General features: G+C 43.1%; 1 protein-coding gene across 1 annotated transcript in view; it reads left to right on the top strand.

Moving 5' to 3' along the window:
- The window catches only part of cfap52 (cilia and flagella associated protein 52), a 58,768-nt gene that overhangs the window by 21,213 nt on the left and 17,148 nt on the right, over positions 1-20,407 (top strand). Inside the window, exons 9-12 of the mRNA XM_078225989.1 lie at positions 7,535-7,683; positions 7,795-7,940; positions 11,906-12,057; positions 15,973-16,075. Of these exons, the coding sequence (XP_078082115.1) occupies positions 7,535-7,683; positions 7,795-7,940; positions 11,906-12,057; positions 15,973-16,075 (550 nt within the window). The remainder of the gene's footprint in view (positions 1-7,534; positions 7,684-7,794; positions 7,941-11,905; positions 12,058-15,972; positions 16,076-20,407) is intronic.

Genomic DNA, 20,407 nt, shown 5'->3' with positions numbered 1-20,407 from the left:
GTGAGGTCCCAGAGGATTGGAGGATAGCCAATGTGGTCCCGTTATTTAAGAAGGGTAGGAAGGATAACCCGGGTAATTATAGGCCGGTGAGCTTGACGTCCGTGGTGGGGAAGTTGTTGGAGAGGATTCTTAGAGATAGGATGTATGCGCATTTAGAATGGAATAAGCTCATTAACGATAGTCAGCATGGTTTTGTGAGAGGGAGGTCATGCCTCACTAACCTGGTGGTGTTTTTTGAAGAAGTGACCAAAATGGTTGACGAAGGAAGGGCCGTGGATGTTGTCTATATGGACTTTAGTAAAGCGTTTGACAAAGTCCCTCATGGTAGGCTAGTGAAAAAGGTTGGATCTCATGGGATAAAGGGGGAGGTGGCTAGATGGGTGGAGAACTGACTTGGTCATAGAAGACAGAGGGTGGTAGTGGAAGGGTCTTTTTCCGGCTGGAGGCCTGTGACTAGTGGTGTACCGCAGGGCTCTGTATTGGGACCTCTGCTGTTTGTGATTTATATAAATGATCTGGAAGAAGGAGTAACTGGGGTGATCAGTAAGTTTGCGGACGACACAAAACTGGCAGGACTTGCAGATAGTGAGGAACATTGTCAGAGGCTACAGAAGGATATAGATAGGCTGGAAATTTGGGCAAGGAAATGGCAGATGGAGTTCAATCCTGATAAATGCGAAGTGATGCATTTTGGTGGGAATAATGTAGGGAGGAGCTACACGATAAATGGAAGAACCATAAAGGGTGTAGAGACGCAGAGGGACCTGGGTGTGCAAGTCCACAGATCTTTGAAGGTGACGTCACAGGTGGAGAAGGTGGTGAAGAAGGCGTATGGCATGCTTGCCTTTATAGGACGGGGCATAGAGTATAAAAGTTGGGGTCAGATGTTGCAGATGTATAGAACGTTGGTTCGGCCGCATTTGGAATACTGCGTCCAGTTCTGGTCGCCACACTACCAGAAGGACGTGGAGGCTTTGGAGAGAGTACAGAGGAGGTTTACCAGGATGTTGCCTGGTATGGAGGGGCTTGGTTATGAGGAGAGATTGGGGAAACTGGGGTTGTTCTCCTTGGAAAGACGGAGGATGAGGGGAGACTTAATAGAGGTGTATAAAATTATGAAAGGCATAGATAGGGTGAACGGTGGGAAGCTTTTCCCCGGGTCGGTGGTGACGTTCACGAGGGGTCATAGGTTCAAGGTGAAGGGGGGGAGGTTTAACACAGATATCAGAAGGACATATTTTACACAGAGGGTCGTGGGGGCCTGGAATGTGTTGCCGGGCAAGGTGGTGGAGGCGGACACACTGGGAACGTTTAAGACTTATCTAGACAGCTATATGAACGGAGTGGGAATGGAGGGATACAAAAGAGTGGTCTAGTTTGGACCAGGGAGCGGCGCGGGCTAATTGTTCTTTGTTTCCCGTTTCAAGGCTTCATTCTATGATCATCTTGCTGGTGCCAGTACTGAGCGAGACTGCGGATAGTTGGGAACCTGTCTCGGGGGCAGGGAATTCAGATGGTGTTCGTAAAGCAGAAGTGGAAATGACTAGGGTTGGGAAGCATTTTCCGATCAGGGCCGGTGTGATCTCCTGGACTCGTTTCGATCGCCTAAGGGGGTCGGAGAGGAATTTCCCAGATTTATTTTCCCCATATTGGCCCTGGGGTTTTCACTCTGGGTTTTCGCCTCTCCCTGGAGATCACATGGTCTGGAATGGGGGGGTGGGGGTGAGTTAATAGGTTGTGATGAACAAAGCATCGTAGCTGTGAGGGACAGCTCGGTGGATAGGATATTGGTATGTAGATAGGCTGGAAAATTGGGCGGGGATCCTGGATTCAGGATTCAATCCTGGACCGGGGAGCGGCGCGGGCTTGGAGGGCCGAAGGGCCTGTTCCTGTGCTGTATTGTTCTTTATCTTTGTTCTTTGTTCTTATTCCCGACTTGAGCCTTGTAGATTGTGGACAGGTTTCAGAGTCAGGAGGTGAATTAGTCTCTGCAGAATTTATGCTACTTTTGGGACAGTACAGTTGTATCCAAGTGAAATTTAAAGGAGTGAGATCAATAAAGAGGCACGCCACAGTGGCAACATTTGAAAGCTTTCAGAAAGACACAACAGACATCTTAACCTATCAGTTAATTTTTCCAAATGTCAAGTGGCCATAATGGCAGGTGGGAGAGGAAAATATTGTGGGAGTAAATATTGGATGAGAGTTCCCCATCGGCTTATAAAACAGGTTGCAATCATCTGCTCTTGCCCTCAATGGAGGCACTCTTATCCCACCATGCCTTGTTGGAATCGCCTTTTGAATATATTAGAATATCATGAATGCTTATTATCAGGGCAGCTCACTGGAATCATGTCCCCACGCTGTATCAACAGCTCACCCCTGTGTCTAATTGGACCAGTGAGCAGCTATATATAAATGACGTGTACCTGGCAACCTGCACTTCCCTCATGACTTTGAGATTTGTTTGCTTACCTTGTATTGTTCAGCGCTCGCAGCACTTCAGATTCATTGCTGGCTTCGCTGGCAATACCACTTTGCTTCCAAGAGCGGTTACAGAGGCAAGGCTGTATATACCAGACCAGCAGTAAGGCAGGGGTGGGTTATAATGTGCTGCAGGGCAAAGGCCCGACAAAGGGTGAGGAGAGAACAAGGCAGAGGAAATGGAAGGGGCTGGAGGACATGGCACAACTGGTGGGAGGAGTGAAGACTGGGAAAGGTTGCACTCAGACACACAACTGCGGAAGAAGACAGGAAAAGGGTGCATTCAGGTATTGACTGGGGTAGGGGAAGGGGCTGTGCAGGGGGGAAGCGTCCTCTGAGCCTGAATTGGGAGAGAGTCTGTTACAGAAGGACATAAGCAAGTTGGGGTCCTAGGACAGGCGGTGGCTTCGCTGGATTATTCATTCAGAAACTCAGCTCATGTTCTGGGGACCCGGGTTCGAATCCCCCCATGGCAGATGGTGCAACTTGAATTCAATAAAAAAAATCTGGAATTAAGAATCTACTGGTGACCATGAAACCATTGTCGACTGTCGGAAAAACCCACCTGGTTCACTAACGTCCTTTAGGGAAGGAAATCTGCTGTCCTTACCTGGTCTGGCCTACATGTGACTCCAAAGCCACAGCAATATGGTTGACTCTTAACTGTCCTCGGGCAACTAGAGATGGGCAATAAATGCTGGCCAGCCAGTGACACCCATGTCCCACAAATGAATAAAGAAAAATTGAGTGGAAGTCTTTTACAGAAGGACGTACGTGAGTTGGTGCCAGAGTGGGAGGATTGCAGAGTGAAGATGTGTTTCAGCCTACATTACTGAGTTTCCAGAGACAGTCCTTTCCCAGTCCAGCAGGGGAGGGATGTTAGTCCACTATCACTGGTGATCAGCATAATGTGTGCAGGATGTGCAGGGTGTAGTCATTACCTCACACACAGTGGTCTGGGGGTTTCTGGCTTAATACTCAGCCGCAGATGGCACAGTCACAATCAGAGGAAGCATCTGCAGGCTGTAGATTGGGAACAGGTAGTGTAAGGATGGGCACTCAATGGCCCCATGTGAGGGTCTCTATCTGTCACGATACAATGGGCCTCAAGATGGGGAGGAGTAAATTCTACATGGGGCATAGGAATATCCACCTGATACGACTCAGAGGCTAACAGAGATAGAAACAACCATAACAATGAGATCAAGGATTACAGACAGAGGACTGAGAGTAATAGACAGGGAAACTGCTAAATTCTAATGAGTATCTTCAAGAACTCATTCCACGGACAGGCATCAGGGAACACAGGTCTTTTTTGCAGTTTTAATCGCTGCACACTCCAAAGGACAACTGCCCTCTCAGGGTGGTCCCTGGGAAGATCACAAGGACCAGAATCTGAGCTGTACTCTCCAGATTGTTAGACCAAGTCTGCTCTACATCTAGGTTCCACCATGGTGTGTGTCTCTGCGCTGGTGTTGGTGAGTGCTGTGACAGATCCTTGACGAGTAAGTCCTCAAAATCTTCATCTGTGGTGCCCTTGGGGCTGGAGATTTGGGGCTGGCTTCCTGTGTCCCTGGGACACTTGGCTGTGGTGCATGTGAAAGAGAGTAGAGATAATTAGTGCTTGGGCAACAGACGTAACATTGCAATCACAGACTCATTGTCTGAAGATCAGCTGGTACAGCTTCCTCAGTAGGGTGTGCGCCACCGACATCAGCCATTTATATCAATAGTGGTGCTACAGAACAAAATAGTAAAACAATTGGCTCAAAGGCTCATAACAACCAAATGCCAGCAGATGGAGCACAAAAACAAGATTCAAAAATGTGGATTAGGAACGGCCTCTAAACGGCAGCCCTCGGTGCCTAATTAAATTGAGCATTGATTGGAGTTGCCATGAACAAGCGTTAAGGATAGAAGAAGATACAGGAGATAACAGCGCAACGTTCCTGTGTTGTTTAAACATGAGAGTGAATCTCTCAACTGTGCCATAGAGGACCTGCCTCCACTTAACCCACCAGAAATGCATGGAATGGAAAAATAAGGCAGGATGTTACATGTCTCTACTCTTTCTTCCTTATACTAATGCACATTGGCATTGTGGTGAGGAAAATCAGCCTCACCCATCAGGAAAGACTGTGGATTCAGACAAGAGCAAGAAGCAGTATAATATAGTTTGTAATTTCAACTCCTTGTATTGTAATGCAGTTTGTGACAGAATGCATCTGTAAAGGAAGTCTTTGTAATCTTCTGTATTATGACAGCAAATCTTTTTTAACGCCTTGTAACTATGTACATATATACGCTAAAAAGTACAGGCAAGGAACTTGCTCCATGTCCAGATCTTAACATGTCTCTGCTCAATGCCACATTGACCCTTACTGAATCATATGCCTTCTTACATCACTGTGTGGGCAGTACTGTTCTCAGCCCATGTTAACCCTGTATATACCAGACCATTATACTACACCTCCCCCCAAGTCTTTATCCTATGGATATAGAATTACTTCAATTTACTTCAAGTCTTACATTGTTATAAGGCTTATGAATTTACCTTATTGCTACAACTTTAATGCAATTCTAACATTATTGCTAATACAGTATTAGTATTAACAACATTCTCACTATTCCATCTTCCCACCCTTCAAGTCCTTGAAGTTAGAGATTCAGGCAGCCTGGAGGTCTTATAATCCTTCCACATCTCGTTTGCCATTCTGTTAGAAGAGTGGTAGGCTCTGTTGGTTCTGGTCCTTGCTGTTGGCTTGGAGGTTGGGCTAGTGTTTGGGTATCCTCACCAATTGTATTCCAATGTGCAATGGAGGAAGACTGTCTCGCAAGAAAGTGGAGACTCCTCCTATTACGTCTGACTGTGCCCTCTACGGTGCTAATTTGGCAGGACCACGGTTGGTCCTCGTTCCATTTGAGGACTGTTCCTTGTCTCCCAAGGTCAATGATCCAGACCATGTCACCCTTCTGCAGCTGTGACAAGTGTCTGGTGCAATGCCACCTGTTGTAGGCAGAAGCTTGCTTCTGTCTATAGAATTGCCCTCTTGCTTGTTTGTCTTAGATAGTCCTTGGTTGCTGAAGTTTCTTCTGCAGGATTGGGAGTTGTGCACAAAGTTTGCTGCCAATCAGCAGCCCAATCGGAGACAGGTCACACTTTAAGAGGATGCATTGGAAGTGAGCAATGCGGTGAGAAAGTCCTCACTTACAGGTCTGTATCCTTTTTCCTTATGCCCTGCAAACTGGTGCATGTTGGCATCACCAGGGGTGATGTGGTATTGTCACTGGACTAGTAATTCAAAGACCCAGTAACCTGGGGACCTGGGTTCAAATCCCACCATGGCGGACAGTGAACTTTGAATTCAATTAAAAGTCTAATGATGACCATGATTGTTGTAAAAGCCCAACTGGTTCACTAGTGTCCTTTCGGAAAAGAAATCTGCCATCCTTACTGATCTGGCCTACATATAACTCCAGATCCACAGCATGTGGTTGACTCTTAAAATGCTCTCTGAAATGACAAACAGTATAAATTAAACTATATTAATACAACCCCTTGTACATTATTTATTGTTTCAATATCTCTTCCAAGCTATTAATGTGGTAAAACAAAATGTACTGTTACAATTGTGAGGTTGATTGGATTATTTTGTTTCAGGGCTGTATTTTGTGGTTTATAGAGTGTTTTAGTTGGAGCTGAATCTTTAAATTTAGAGTACATGAAAGGCATCATGTGACCTATGCAGGGATCCGCCTGACAGTGAGATCCAGATTGTTTTGTTGAGAGAAAGGTGCCAGGTATTTCCATTTGGGGACAATGATTACTGTTTCCAAGTTCACAATGAGGAGACCCTAAGTCTCCTAAATATCAGGCTGTAGGCAGTTGTGCTGGAAACTGTCCCTTTGTTTCTCAGATAAAAGGCAGTTGTGATCAGAGATAGTTAATTAACATTCAAAATTTCATACAGGACTCGTATGTTTTCCGTTGCCACAGGGAAAGGAAGGTATGTTCAGATCAGGGTTCCCTATAAAACCAAAAGAAAATCACAGACGGGAAGCAGTTGGTCTTGTTTGGTCCATAACCAGCTGGGAGGTGAGAAGCAAAAGAAATAGAGTCAGTCAGACCTGCACTTTAAGCAGAGAAAATTCTGACCCAAGAATTGATTTGATTTATTATTGTCACATGTATTAATATACAGTGAAAAGTGTTGTTTCTTGCATGCTATACAGACAAAGCATACCATTCATAGAGAAGGAAGGAGAGAGTGCAGAATGTAGTGTTACAGGGTGTAGAGAAAGATCAACTTAGTGCGAGGTAGGTCCACTCAAAGGTCTGATGGCAGCACAGAAGAAACTGTTCTTGAGTCGGTTGGTACGTGACCTCAGACTTTTGTTTTTTTTTCCTGACGGAAGAAGGTGGAAGAGAGAATGTCCAGGGTGCGTGGGGTCCTTCATTATGCTGAATTCATACAGAACGCAGGTACATGCACACGCAGAGTTTGAAGATCAAGTTTGTGAGGAGTTAAAACAAGAGGCTTTTCCTAGCTGGAGCTAAAGGGAATTCCGTCGAAAATGTTTCACTCTGTAGGATAAGATGGGAAAGAACAGAAATAAACCCTTGGGAGCTGTAAATTACATTGGATTGGTTCCAGGAGAATTGGATGTATACTAAAGAGACCAAGTAATGTAACAAAATTGGAGTTTTCAGATGTCATTTAAAGTAGAAGCACATTCTGTTCGGTAATTTAAATACAAGTTGCCTGCGAAATGAAAATAGTGTTTAGTTAATAGTATTTTGTTCCATTTGTCTCAGTAAAAGTTTTGAAATGTGATATCTTGTCGCGTGGCATTCTTTCCTCTCATAACTGGAAGTTCAGATTTCCGTTTAATAGTTATCGCTCTCTTTGCAGATCGTAAATGTACAAAAAAGCCAAATGAATTGTACAGGATATTTTCTTCAATTAATCATGATTTTTTGCAGCTAATATTGAAAGAAAACCTTGAAGGAAGACTTCTTTATGTTACTGTCTCTTTGTTCCAAATATAGTGGAACCTCAGACCTGTTTGGAACATGCTCTAAGGGTGAAATAAGAATCTGGCATACCCCCACCAATAAAGAACTTCTGCGAATTGTTGTGCCAAATATGATTTGCAATGCCATTGATTTTATGCAAGATGGAAGAAGCATTATTAGCGGTAGGTACTAGTATTTTTTTCCAAACTGTTAAAGCCATTAGAATTTCATCCTCCTACATTTGGAACATTTTGTCTTATTTTGAGTTATTTTCCGATTTGAACTTTTCATAGCATGGAATGATGGGAAAATTCGTGCTTTTACACCAGAGACAGGCAAATTAATGTATACAATCCACAATGCTCATCCAGATGGTGTCACAGCAATTACTGCCACTAGTGACTGCAAGAAAATCATCAGTGGAGGTGGTGAAGGACAGGTATGTACAACATGTCACAGTCTAATAATATATGTCTTTATGATTGGGTTGTGCTTGATGTACTGCTGCATAACACAATAGAGGTTTGCCATTATAATTTACTGGGTTCCAATATTACAGGATGATATTGAAGTACAGCTAACTGGTGGTTTTGATTAACTTCTTAAAACTGTTGCCTGCCTGTCCTCCATTTTGTGGCACAGAATAAGTAAGCAATAGATGGACAATCTTATAGCACGGAAGGAGGCCAGTCCACCTATCATGCATATGTTAGCTCTCTGAAAGAGCTCTCCACACTCTGGGTGGCATGGTTTGCACTGCTGCCTCACAGCGCCAGGGACCCAGGTTCGATTCCCGGCTTGGGTCACTGTCTGTGCAGAGTCTGCTCATTCTCCCCGTGTCTGCGTGGGTTTCCTCCGGGTGCTCCAGTTTCCTCCCACAGTCTGGAAGATGAGCTGGTTAGGTGCATTGGTCATGCTAAATTCTCCCTGTGTGTACCTGAACATGCCGAAGTGTGGTGACTAGGGGATTTTCACAGTAACTTCATTGCAGTGTTAATGTAAACCTACTTGTGGCGCTAATAAAAAAATAAAATAAACTTAAAACTTTTAAACAATCAGTCCCTCTTCTGTGCTTTTTCCCCATAGCCCTGCATTTTTATTTATTTTTCAAGTACTTGTTCCCTTCTAAAGTGAAATGAATTCAAGATCATAACAACTTGCTGTGTAAGGAAAAAAGTATTTTCCCTTTTGGTCCTTTTGTCCATTTTCTGCATTCTCTCATGACTGACTGACCCTTCTATTAGTGGAAACAATTTTGCCTTAATTGCTCTATCAAAAGCATAGACAATTTTGAACAACTATCCATAACAACAGCCTTCTGTGCTCTAAGGAGAGCAATCCCAGATTCAGAATATATCTTGTAGTTCATAAGGCATTGTGAGCCATCAACAGGAGCAGAATTGTATGGCATCACAGTCTGTAGCTTTATTCCTCACTGTACCATTACCATGAACCGTGGTTCAATGAGGAGTGTAGAAGAGCATGACATGGCATACCTAAAAATGAGATGCCAATCTGGCAAAACTACAACACAGGATTATCATCAAATCCTACAGTGCAGAAGGAGGCCATTCGGCCCATCAAGTCTGCACCAACCACAATCCCACCCAGGCCCTATCCCCGTAACCCCACGTATTTACCCTGCTAATCCCCCTGACACTAAGGGGTAACTTAGCATGGCCAATCCACCTAACCCGCACATCTTTGAACTGTGGGAGCAAACCAGAGCACCTGGAATAAACGCACACAGACACAGGGAGAATGTGCAAACTCCACACATATAGTGATCCAAGCCAGGAATTGAACCCAGGTCCCTGGTGCTGTGAGGCAGCAGCGTTAACCACTGTGCCTCCGTGCCAGTGCATGCTAAACAGCAAAAACAGCATTCAATAGACAGAGCGAAGTGGTTCCACAACCAATAGATCAGATCAAAGCTCTGCAGTTGTGCCACATCCTGTTGTTATTAGTGGTGGACAATTAAACAACTAACAGGAGGAGACTCCACGAACATATCCATCCTCAATTATGGAGGAACCCAGACAGGCAATAAACGTTGGCCTTGTCAGTGATGCTAATGTCACATGAACAAATTACATTTTCAAAATGCCACCTTGATCAAATGTTGCCTTGATGTCAAGAGCAGACATTCTCACCTCAGCTCACCCCTGGCATTCAGCTCTTTTGTCCATGCTTCGATCAAGGTTATAGTCAGGTCTGAAACCAAATTGGCCTGGTGGAATTCAAACTGAACATCAGTGAGCAGGTTAATGGTGATTAAGTGTCCCTTAACAGCACTGTCAACAGCACCTTTTATCACCAAAAGAGAAAATGCTGGAAAATCTCAGCAGGTCTGGCAGCATCTGTAACGAGAGAGAAGAGTTGACGTTTCGGGTGCAGATGACCCCCTGACCTTTTATCACATTGCTGACGATTGATGGGGCAGTAAACAACTGGATTGGATTTGTCCTCCTCTTTGTGCATGTAGTGTCAAACTGGGTTTTCCTTTTCAATTACTACTTTTAATTTGCCCTATTCGGGTACCGTACTTTACAGCTAACTTTAGATAGCTAAAATAATTAGAAGAGACTTTGGGCAGGATTTTCCATATCTCCCGTGGCATGATCCGCGGCTGCGGAGGCTGCCTGCCATCGGTTGATGATTGATGGCGGGATCTTTTGATCCGCTATCAATGGGGTTTCCCATTCTATGCATCCCCCTACTGCCGGGAACTGGAAGATCCCACTGGCGAGTATGGCTGGAAAATGTCGGCCTTTATTTTTTATTTAGCTGCTGTTTACTTGTTGAACAACTGCTGGGTGAGACTTTCACCTTTTAATTTAAGCCCATTCCAAATCAAAGGGAAATTGTGCATGGCAGTGGTGTAAATTCTGAGGAGAGTTATCAGGAAGAGCATTGTCAGTGTCTGCAATGTCAGACTGCTGCCCAGTTGTGCCAAAAGCAAGTTGTTGGCTGTCCCACAAAACCTACTTCCATTTTGTGTGGTCATTCTCTCCACACAGTTGCCCAGCAGAATTTATTGAAAGTGGTATTATGATGCTGCTCCCACACATTTGCACACAACTAAAATTCTCCTTCCAATTTCAATTCTCTTCCCACATCTGTGCACTAAGGCAGACTTTTGCCTGTTTCCATAGTTAGTAATTCCTGAAACAGGTTGCTAGTCTGTTGCCAGGAGCTTATAGCTTGAGGGGTACCATGGCTGACCAGGAGTCTCTCCTGCTCTTACCACGAGCCATTGGCATGTTGGAAGGATTTGCAGGTTGACACTCAATCCATTTGATTACATTTATGAACATATGATAATAATGATATGATTATCATATTTCCATATGATAATCAGCTCCATGCTGATTTCTGACATGGAGCAAATTACGGCAAAAAACATAGTCTCGGAGACGAGTAGAGGCCATGGCGCCCAGCGGGAAACCCATGAAACGGCCTCCGAGCAGCGCAGCGGACTGGGATAATCACCCCCATAATCTTGGACAGACATGTTTTTTAACACCTCTAACCAGGAACCCGACAAGTCTGTACAATCATATACTGCGACTTTGAAAATCCTGGCGAAAAAGTGCACTTTAAGTACCCTCACCGACTAACTCGTGAGAGGCCACGTGGTCTGTAAAATACATATTGATGCTGTGCACAAACAGTTGCTCTGAGAAAGAAATCTCATGTTAGAGTCCGCCATCAGTATCTGCATGATAAGTGAAAAGTTAGAGAGAAGCACCAAGGAACTAAGACGGGAAACAGAAGTTTTCGCGATACAGAACACACCCTGCCCGAACTGTGGTGGCACAAAAGAGGAGCACGTGCTTCGCATTTAATGGACGGTGCGACAATTGTGGCAAATGGAATCGATTTGCCAACTGTTGCAGGTCCAAGTCACAGCAACCCGCCACTACCACTAGCCACATTGCAACTGGCTGCTCCTCCAATGTTTGGAACATGAACAGAGTCAATGAACTGAAGGTCAATCACAGCAGCCAAAGCACTGAGCCTCTGAAAACATTCTACTGCAAGACTGGGGAAAGGTGACATTTCTGCTAAATTAAATATTGCTCACAGCAGTGCAAAACTTAAATTCGAAACTGACACTGGAGCAGAATTTAACGGTTTGCTGAAGTAGCTTCTGTGGGAAATGGTTTGTCATGTCCATACCACCCAATAACCTTACAAACAGCAATAGCAGTTGTTGGCCAGGTGATAACACAATGCTCACATATTACAGCCTTTGTTGAGTTTACACTCCATATTCTTCTGCATTTCAGTTATGTCTATATTCCACTGAATTCCACTCATGTAGATTCTGCCTCCCCATCTCCAAATGATTAACCATTCTAATTACCCATTTCAAAACTATCTTTACATTTCTGATTTTAGGTGCGGGTATGGGAAATTACACCAAAGAGTCAGAAGTTTACTGCGGGCCTGAAGGAGCACACATCAACTGTGTCCTGCATTAAAATGAAGAAAAATGACCAAGAATGTGTAACGGCAAGTTTTGATGGCACTTGTATCATCTGGGATATAATGTAAGTTTTTGAAAATGTAACATCATTCTCAAATGTATAAGACTCTATGAGCAATGTGCACATTCAGTATCCCCACTTCATGGTCCTGCTCTCATTGGGTTTCCTTAAGTCACCATTTGTACAGCAATAGTAATTTTGAGGCTCCAAAAATCTACGGTTTTGGGCAATATTTTTTGATTCCCATTACTTACAAACATAAAAACAATATAAGTGCTATCCCATTTTCAACTTGTTCCAATTGTCTGTCCCTACTTCACAAAAACTTGTCTCTAATCTTTGCAAAACTATTTAGTAAAATAACAACATAGTATTGTAGACTGCATTAGGCTGAGAGTCTTGCATTCATTGTATGTTACTTTCTGGATTCTACAATTTTGAGAGGCTCTCAATTGACTTCAAATAAAAGGCTCTGAGATCTAAATTCAGTAGCACCAGGAAGCAATGCAGGATTCACCTGCGCCCATTGATTGTGAAACAGGCAACACATCAACACTGCTCTGCCTGCTTACTTCAATGATTTTAGTGTCCAGCCATCACTAGCCTTGTTCGATGTATCAGCAGGAGGCCAATATAAGCGGTGAGCACCATTTAAAGCTTGCCTGCACTGCTTAAAACTGGCAGGCACCTCTTCAAGTGTACTGTGGTTGGGGTTGGAGTCATGCTGGAAGTGACTTTGACCTGGGAGACATTGTTGAATGGCAGCTAGCTCTAAGGTTTTGGACACAGCACAGGAGACCTTACAAGAGGAGACGAAAAGGAGGAGAGAAGTCATTTGAGAGGAGGAGAGGAACCAAGAGGCCCTCCAGCCACATTCTCAGAACGGATTAGGAACAGATAGTTGGAAGTCAAACCTCTCAAAGACCTGGGTATGTTATCGCAAGAAATTCAATGACTGAGCATGAATGATCAGTGGATGTATCATCAGAAGCATATCCTATCAACTGAACCACTAGCCTCAGTCACTGCTCAATTGACTGCACCTTTGCCCATCCCAATCAGTTACCTGTTACCAATCTCTATCAACCAGGACTCTTACATGGTGTTCCACCACATTTTCTAAAATTTTCACCCCTTCAGCATAGCCTTCCGACTGGGTGGGGTGAGGCAGAGGGGGCGTTTAAAATTATGGTCCAGGTAGTTGATCAGGGCCAAGAAGCAAAATTCACCACTGCATGGTTGGAAAATAGACTTAGTTCTATTCTAACTCTGATTTTAACACTGTGAAAGAGGATGGATTTGAGTGAACTAAGATCACACTTTGGGAGATTTATAGACTTTTGGAGATTTATATCTTAATATACATTTGAGGTTCAAAATTCAGTCAGTCTTTGAACTTTTAAAGTAATTGTTAAAACTCAGTTTGTTTCTCACACACCTTTTGAGAAGTTACGCTATCTTTGTTTTTTTTTGCAGTAATTGAAAGAGTTAGCATGTATGATATTCCTGTGCATTGGGACAAAGGTTATCATGTATTCTGCATTTGTAATGTGTTTCTCAATCTTTAATAGTTATTTAAGATCAGAAACAGCAGTAGCCTTTATTTATATACATCAAAAACCATCCCAAGGTGCTTCACAGAGGTGTGATGAGACAAAAATGGCTGCTTTAGGAGGGGGTGACTAAAAGCTTTTTTAAGGATATGGGGTGGGATTTTCTGGCCGCCTTCCCCCGAAACCAGAAAATCCCACCCAAGGCCAACAGGCCTTTCCATGGTCTGCCCCTCACCTGCTATGATTCCCGTGGCAGGCGGAACAGGAAAATTCGCCCCATGAGATTCGAGAATGGTATTAAAAGAAGAGGAGATAGAAAGATGGAGGAGTGTAGGGAGAAAATTCCAAGTCATTGGGTGGGATTTTCCGGCCATGCTCGCCCCAAGACTGGACGTTCCCACCTGAGGTCAACAGACCTTTGCATGGTCTGCCGAACTTTCTGTCCCACCTGCTACGATTCCCGTGGCGGGCGGGACAGGAAACTTCTGCCAACTGAGTCTAGATGGCTGAAAGTAAAGCTGCCAATGGTGGGGTGAAAGGAGAGAGGAAGTGACCATTTTAGTGTTCAGTTCAAAGGAGCAAGACTTAAGAAAAGCTGCAGCTAAGAGATAGACAGTTTGGACAATTAAATGGGATAGCAGTGAAATGCATTTTATTTCCTTTTTTCGTAGTCAGGAATGTAGAAATATATCCAGAGACAATTAGATCTTGATGCTGAAATCAAAATCCTTGGAGACAGGTTTACCATTGGATGATGCTGTAATTCCATTTCAGGTCAGATGTGACAGTAAGACAAAGAATGTCAATAGAATGAGATCAAAGTAATCAAAAATAGCTTTTGACTATGCGTACAAGAGAGAGATATCTTTGATAAATTGAAAAAGAAAACTTGGGAGTGGAAATTTTTCAAATGGCAAAATTCACCAGTTTCTATAAATTGTTGATACTTGAAAGAACAAATTTCTATCGATATAGTGCCTTTCACATCAGTAGGATATCCCAAAGTGTTTCACAGCCAATGAAGTGCACTTAAAATGTACTCACTGTTGCTGTATAGACAAACCTGACAGTCAATTTGTTCACAAGCACATCCCACAACAACAGCAAGGTATCGGGGCCGGAAATTTCCCATCCCAATGGGAATCATTGTGGGTGGGACAGAAAATTTGGCAGACTGTTTAAAGGTCCATCGACCTCGGGTGGGAATTTCTGGTCTTGGGGGGGAGGGGGGGGGAGGTGAGGGGGAGAGGGGGGGTGGGGGGGCAGGGGGGGGCGGGCAGGGCGGGGCGGGGCAGGGGGGGAGAGGTGGGGAGGGGGGCAGAGGGGTGGAAAATTCCGCCCATGGTCAGTTAATGTGTTTTTAATTATGTTTGTTGAAGAATAAAGGAGATCTCCTTGTTCTTTTTGAATGATTTTACATGCACTGGAGAGGGTAGACAGTCCTTGGTTTAATGTTTTATCTGAAAGGTGGCATTCACTACTCTCTCAGTGCAGTTAGATTGCCAGCTAAGATTATGAACTGAGTCCTCTGGAGTCAGTTTTGATTCTGCACCATTGTGATTCATAGGTGAAGTGCTAGCAATGAACCAAGTTGACACAATCCCCTGTGTTTTGTTTAAAAATAAAAGTAACAAGTCTAATTTGTGAAGATTCTGCTTTTCAAGACTCTTCTAACCTGATGGTACTGAATAGCTTTCCTGTCAAGATAAAAAGACCTTTTTGAGTCATCTTTGCTGCTGAATCTAAACTCTATCATCTTGTCATAGAACCCACTCCATCCCCCTTACCCCCAGAGAATTCCAACCTCTGCAACCATGTTTTCTCCCTTGGAATAACAATTATTTTATTTATGCGGCAAATGCAACTGAGAAATTGTATTCACACTTATCTACCAGCAGATGGTGGTGTTGGCTTTATAATATGAATTGTGAATAGTTTGGCATTCTGCATTTGTAGAAATCCAATGATTCTGTTGGTGAACACATGTACCAGTCTGGAAGCATTGCCTTATTCAAACTTTAGTCTAGAAGTCATTTCTAGATTTTACTTGGAGCAGGAGTACTTTGATTGGCATGCTGTGTATGACTCCTGCACTATAAAGGCAAAGTTGTACTAAAGAATTCCTGTGAATGATTATTATTTAGGGACTGAATATTAAAAAGCTTGCATGGAGATCATGTTCAAAATGTGCAGCACATAGCCAAACATTCAGAGCCTGTGCTTCATCACTCGAGTGTGGATTGTGGGCTTGAACTGTAACATTGTACTAGTCAGAATTCTTAGGGGTAAAAAGAGAAAGGTTGAAGGGGATAGGGTAAGTGGAGCTTTTTTATTATCCCTGATGAATCTTAAACCCAGCCTTACCTTTGAAAAGTGAGTGTACTTATTGTTAATCCCTAAATTACATGTTGCTTATTACCTACAGACGCTATGCAAGAAATCAAATGATTTTGGCAAACACCCTTTTTAAATGTGTGTGTTACCATCCTGAGGAATATCAAATAATAACAAGTGGAAAAGATAGGAAGGTAAGAAGATTTGTACATGGAGACCTGCACCTTCTTCCTTTTCAGAAAATAATCCAATTTCCTCCTGAATGCCTCGATTGAGCGTGCCTCCACCACTCTCATGTGTTGCATTCCAGATCTTAACCGCTCGCTGTGTGTGAAAGTTCCTCCTCATGTCTCCATTGCTTCCGTTTTGCCAGTTACATGAAATTTCTGCCCTCTTGTTTTCAATCTTTCAACCAACGTGAACAGTTTTTCCCAATTATCTCTGTCCAGACCCCTCGTGACTTGAATAATATCTCTATCAAATCTTCACTCAACCTTCTCTTCTCCACAGAAGCTCCCTCATCCCTGGGACTATTCTCCTGAATCTCTTCTGCACTCTCCCTAATGCCATATTTGCTAAAGTACAGTGTTCAGACCTGGACTCAATACTCCACGAGGCCGGACCAGTGTTTTATATCAGTTTAACATAACCTCCTTGCTTGGGTACTCTATACCCCTATTAATAAAGCCACAATATCCTTTATTAAATGCCCTCACAACCTGCCATCTTCAGTGACCTATGCTTATATACATCCAGGTCCCTCTGCTCCTACACCCCTTTAGAAATGTACCTTTTATGTTATATTGTCTCTCCACATATTTCCAACCCAAATGAATCACTCCACACTTTACTGTATCGAATTTTATTTGCTTCCTATCTGCCCACCAACCTGTCCAAATCCTTTTGAAGTTCTACGCTATCCTTCTCACAGTTCACAATGCTTCCAAGTTTCATATCATCCGCAAATTTTGAAATTGTGCTCTATACACCAAGGTTTTGTCAGTAATATATATTGGGAGGAGCATGCGTCCGAACACTGAACACTGGGGGATTAGACTACAAACATTCCTCCAACCCAAAAACATCCATTAATCACTACTCTGTTTCCTGTCGCTCAGTTTATTTTGTATTCATGATGCTACTGTCCTTTTTATTCCATGTGCTCTAACTTTGCCCACAAGTCTGTTGTGTGGCACTTTATCAAATGATTTGATTTGATTTATTATTGTCACATGTATTAACATACAATGAAAAGTATTGTTTCTTGCGCGCTATACAGACAAAACATACCGTTCATAAAGAAGGAAACGAGAGAGTGCAGAATGTAGTGTTACAGTCATAGCTAGGGTGTAGAGAAAGATCAACTTAATGCAAAGGTAAGTCCATTCAAAAGTCTGACAGCAGCAGAGAAGAAGCTGTCCTTCAGTTGGTTGTTACGTGACCTCAGACTTTTGTATCTTTTTCCCGAAGGAAGAAGGTGGAAGAGAGAATGTCCGGGGTGTGCGGGGTCCTTAATTATGCTGGTTGTTTTGCCGAGGCAGCGGGAAGTGTAGACAGAGACAATGGATGGGAGGCTGGTTTGCATGATGGATTGGGCTACATTTTGTAGTTCCTTGCGGTCTTGGGCAGAGCAGGAGCCATACCAAGCTGTGATACAACCAGAAAGAATGCTTTCTATGATGCATCTGTAAAAGTTTGTTAGAGTCGTAGCTGACATGCCAAATTTCTTTAGTCTTCTGAGAAAGTAGAGGCGTTGGTGGGCTTTCTTAACTATAGTGTCGGCATGGGGGGACCAGGACAGGTTGTTGGTGATCTGGACACCTAAAAACTTGAAGCTCTCGACCCTTTCTACTTCATCCCTGTTGATGTAGACAAGATGTGGAGATGCCGGCGTTGGACTGGGGTAAACACAGTAAGAAGTTTAACAACACCAGGTTAAAGTCCAACAGGTTTATTTGGTAGCAAAAGCCACACAAGCTTTCGAGGAGCTTTTGAAGAAGGGGCTCAGAGCCTCGAAAGCTTGTGTGGCTTTTGCTACCAAATAAACCTGTTGGACTTTAACCTGGTGTTGTTAAACTTCTTACGATGTAGACAAGGGCATGTTCTCCTTTACGCCTCCTGAAGTCGATGACAATCTCCTCCGTTTTGTTGACATTGAGGGAGAGATTATTGTTGCCGCACCAGTTCACCAGATTCTCTATCTCATTCCTGTAGTCTGTCTCATCATTGTTTGAGATCCGACCCACCACGGTGGTGTCGTCAGCAAACTTGAAAATTGAATTGGAGGGGAATTTGGCCACACAGTCATAGGTGTATAAGGAGTATAGTAGGGGGCTGAGAACACAATCTTGTGGGGCACCGGTGTTGAGGATGATCGTGGAGGAAGTGTTGTTGCCTATCCTTACTGATTATGGTCTGTGAGTTAGGAAGTTTAGGATCCAGTCACAGAGGGAGGTGCCGAGGCCCAGACCACGGAGTTTGGAGATGAGTTTCTTGGGAATAATGGTGTTGAAGGCTGAGCTGTAGTCAATAAATAGGAGCCTGACAAAGGTGTCCTTCTGGAAGTCCATGCCTTCTGGAAGTCCATGTACAGGCATCAACAGCATTATCTCATCAAAAAACTCCAGTAAGTTAGAGAAACATGATTTGCCCTTAACAAATCTATGCAGGTTTTCCTTAAATTTACCCGAGTGACTATTAATTTTTTCCTGCATTGTTTTTTTCCGAATCTTCCCCATGACGTAAATTAACCTGACTGTCTTGTGGCTGTTGGGATGATCTTTGCACCCTTTAACACTTGCAATTCTCTGGTCATCTGACATCACCTCTGGATCTAAGAAACACTGGAAAATTATGGTCAGTGCCTTGGTGATTTCTGCTCTCTTCAGTATCCTTGGACACATCTTATCCAATCTTGGTGCCTTTAAGTACAGATAGTTTATCCAATACCCCATCCTTATCAATTTCAAGTGTCTGAATTATCTCAAATTTCACCATAATCTGGGCAGCATCATCTTCCTTGGTAAAGAGAAATGTAAAGTATTCATTTAATACCTCAGCCTTGCCCCTTGCCTGTCCTTATTTGCCCCACTCCTTTACCTTTGCAAATATCAGATAACCCCATTAAAACTAGTGATCAAGACCACAACCTCTCTGTTCTGTTCTTACTGGATGAAGCTGCTGACTGAAACGATTGAAAAGAAGGCGGACTCATTTTATGTATATTGCATCCCATTGTTTTATGATGTTAGCTTGATAACGTGCTTGTTAGATAATTGAACTAATTTGGAGGAGTTACTGAGCCTAAGAATGGTCGGGGAGCTGAAGATATGGTTTGGGTGCCTGTGCAAGCTAATTCAACTCCCAGAGTAATTCTTTCAAGACTGCTCCAATAAAGATCATCCTCACTGATTGGTGTAACTTCGGTAATATAATGCATGTAGGGAGCATGCTTGGAGCATCAGTGGTACAGTGTTATAACTTTGCCTCCATGTCCCTTCAAAGTAGTTTCCACCAGGGAGTATAGGATAACTGAATTTTATTTGAAGGAATGACACATGTTACAATTTCAACAATTAATTAACAATGACTGGTGATTTTAAGTAATCCCCAAAGCCTCCACACATTTAATTGTGTTCACTGAAACTTATGTTTTTAATAAGATGATTCCATCATTATGTCTGCCTTGCTCAAATTATCTGCTTCGCAGAATGTTGTTGATATCCTGACATCTTGACATTACCTGTCTATAAATTTAAAATGAAAAGTAATTACAATTTGCTGGTATAGTGGGAGATAATTTGAACATATTGCTTTAGTATAGCTCAAACCAAATTTTACCCGAACCATAAATGAAACATTTAGGTCCAAAATTTCCAAGAACGTTCTGATATGACAGTAGCATAAAAGCATAATTGCATAATTTTTGCACAAAACTGATTAATGCCATTTATACAATAAAATTCTGAAATACCTTGATATTTTTGTGATGCTTCTGAGATATGTCTACTAAACTTCTCAGCCACTCACTCATTAATATAGCTCTGCCCCCAGTGCTTCCTCAAAATAATAGGCTGGCATAGATTAACACACAAAAATTGTGGCCTACGAGAAATGTCTGTATTATCAGTTTTGCTGTGATCCAGCGGTTTTAGCCTTAGACTATTTGCAGTTGCCCAGTACATTCAGCCCATTGAGTCTGCACCGACTCTCTGCCAGAGTATTTAACTCAGGCCCTCTCCCCCATCCTATCCCCGCAATCCCATCATTTACCATGGCTAATCCATCTAATCTACTCATTTTGGAACACTTGAGGGGCAATTTAGCATGGCCAATCCACCTAAGTTGCACATCTTTGGAATGTGGAATCACTCAAACCAGCCTCCCATCCATTGACTCTGTCTACACTTCCCGCTGCCTCAGCAAAGCAGACAGCATAATTAAGGACCCTACGCACCCCTGGACATTCTCTCTTCCACCTTCTTCCATCAGGAGAAAGATACAAAAGTCTGAGGTCAGGTACCAAC

This window comes from Mustelus asterias, chromosome 12 (genome assembly GCF_964213995.1).
Source record: "Mustelus asterias chromosome 12, sMusAst1.hap1.1, whole genome shotgun sequence".
NCBI lineage: Eukaryota > Metazoa > Chordata > Chondrichthyes > Carcharhiniformes > Triakidae > Mustelus > Mustelus asterias.
Note: the sequence above shows the minus strand (reverse complement) of the source record. Positions and strands in the feature narration are given on the sequence as shown.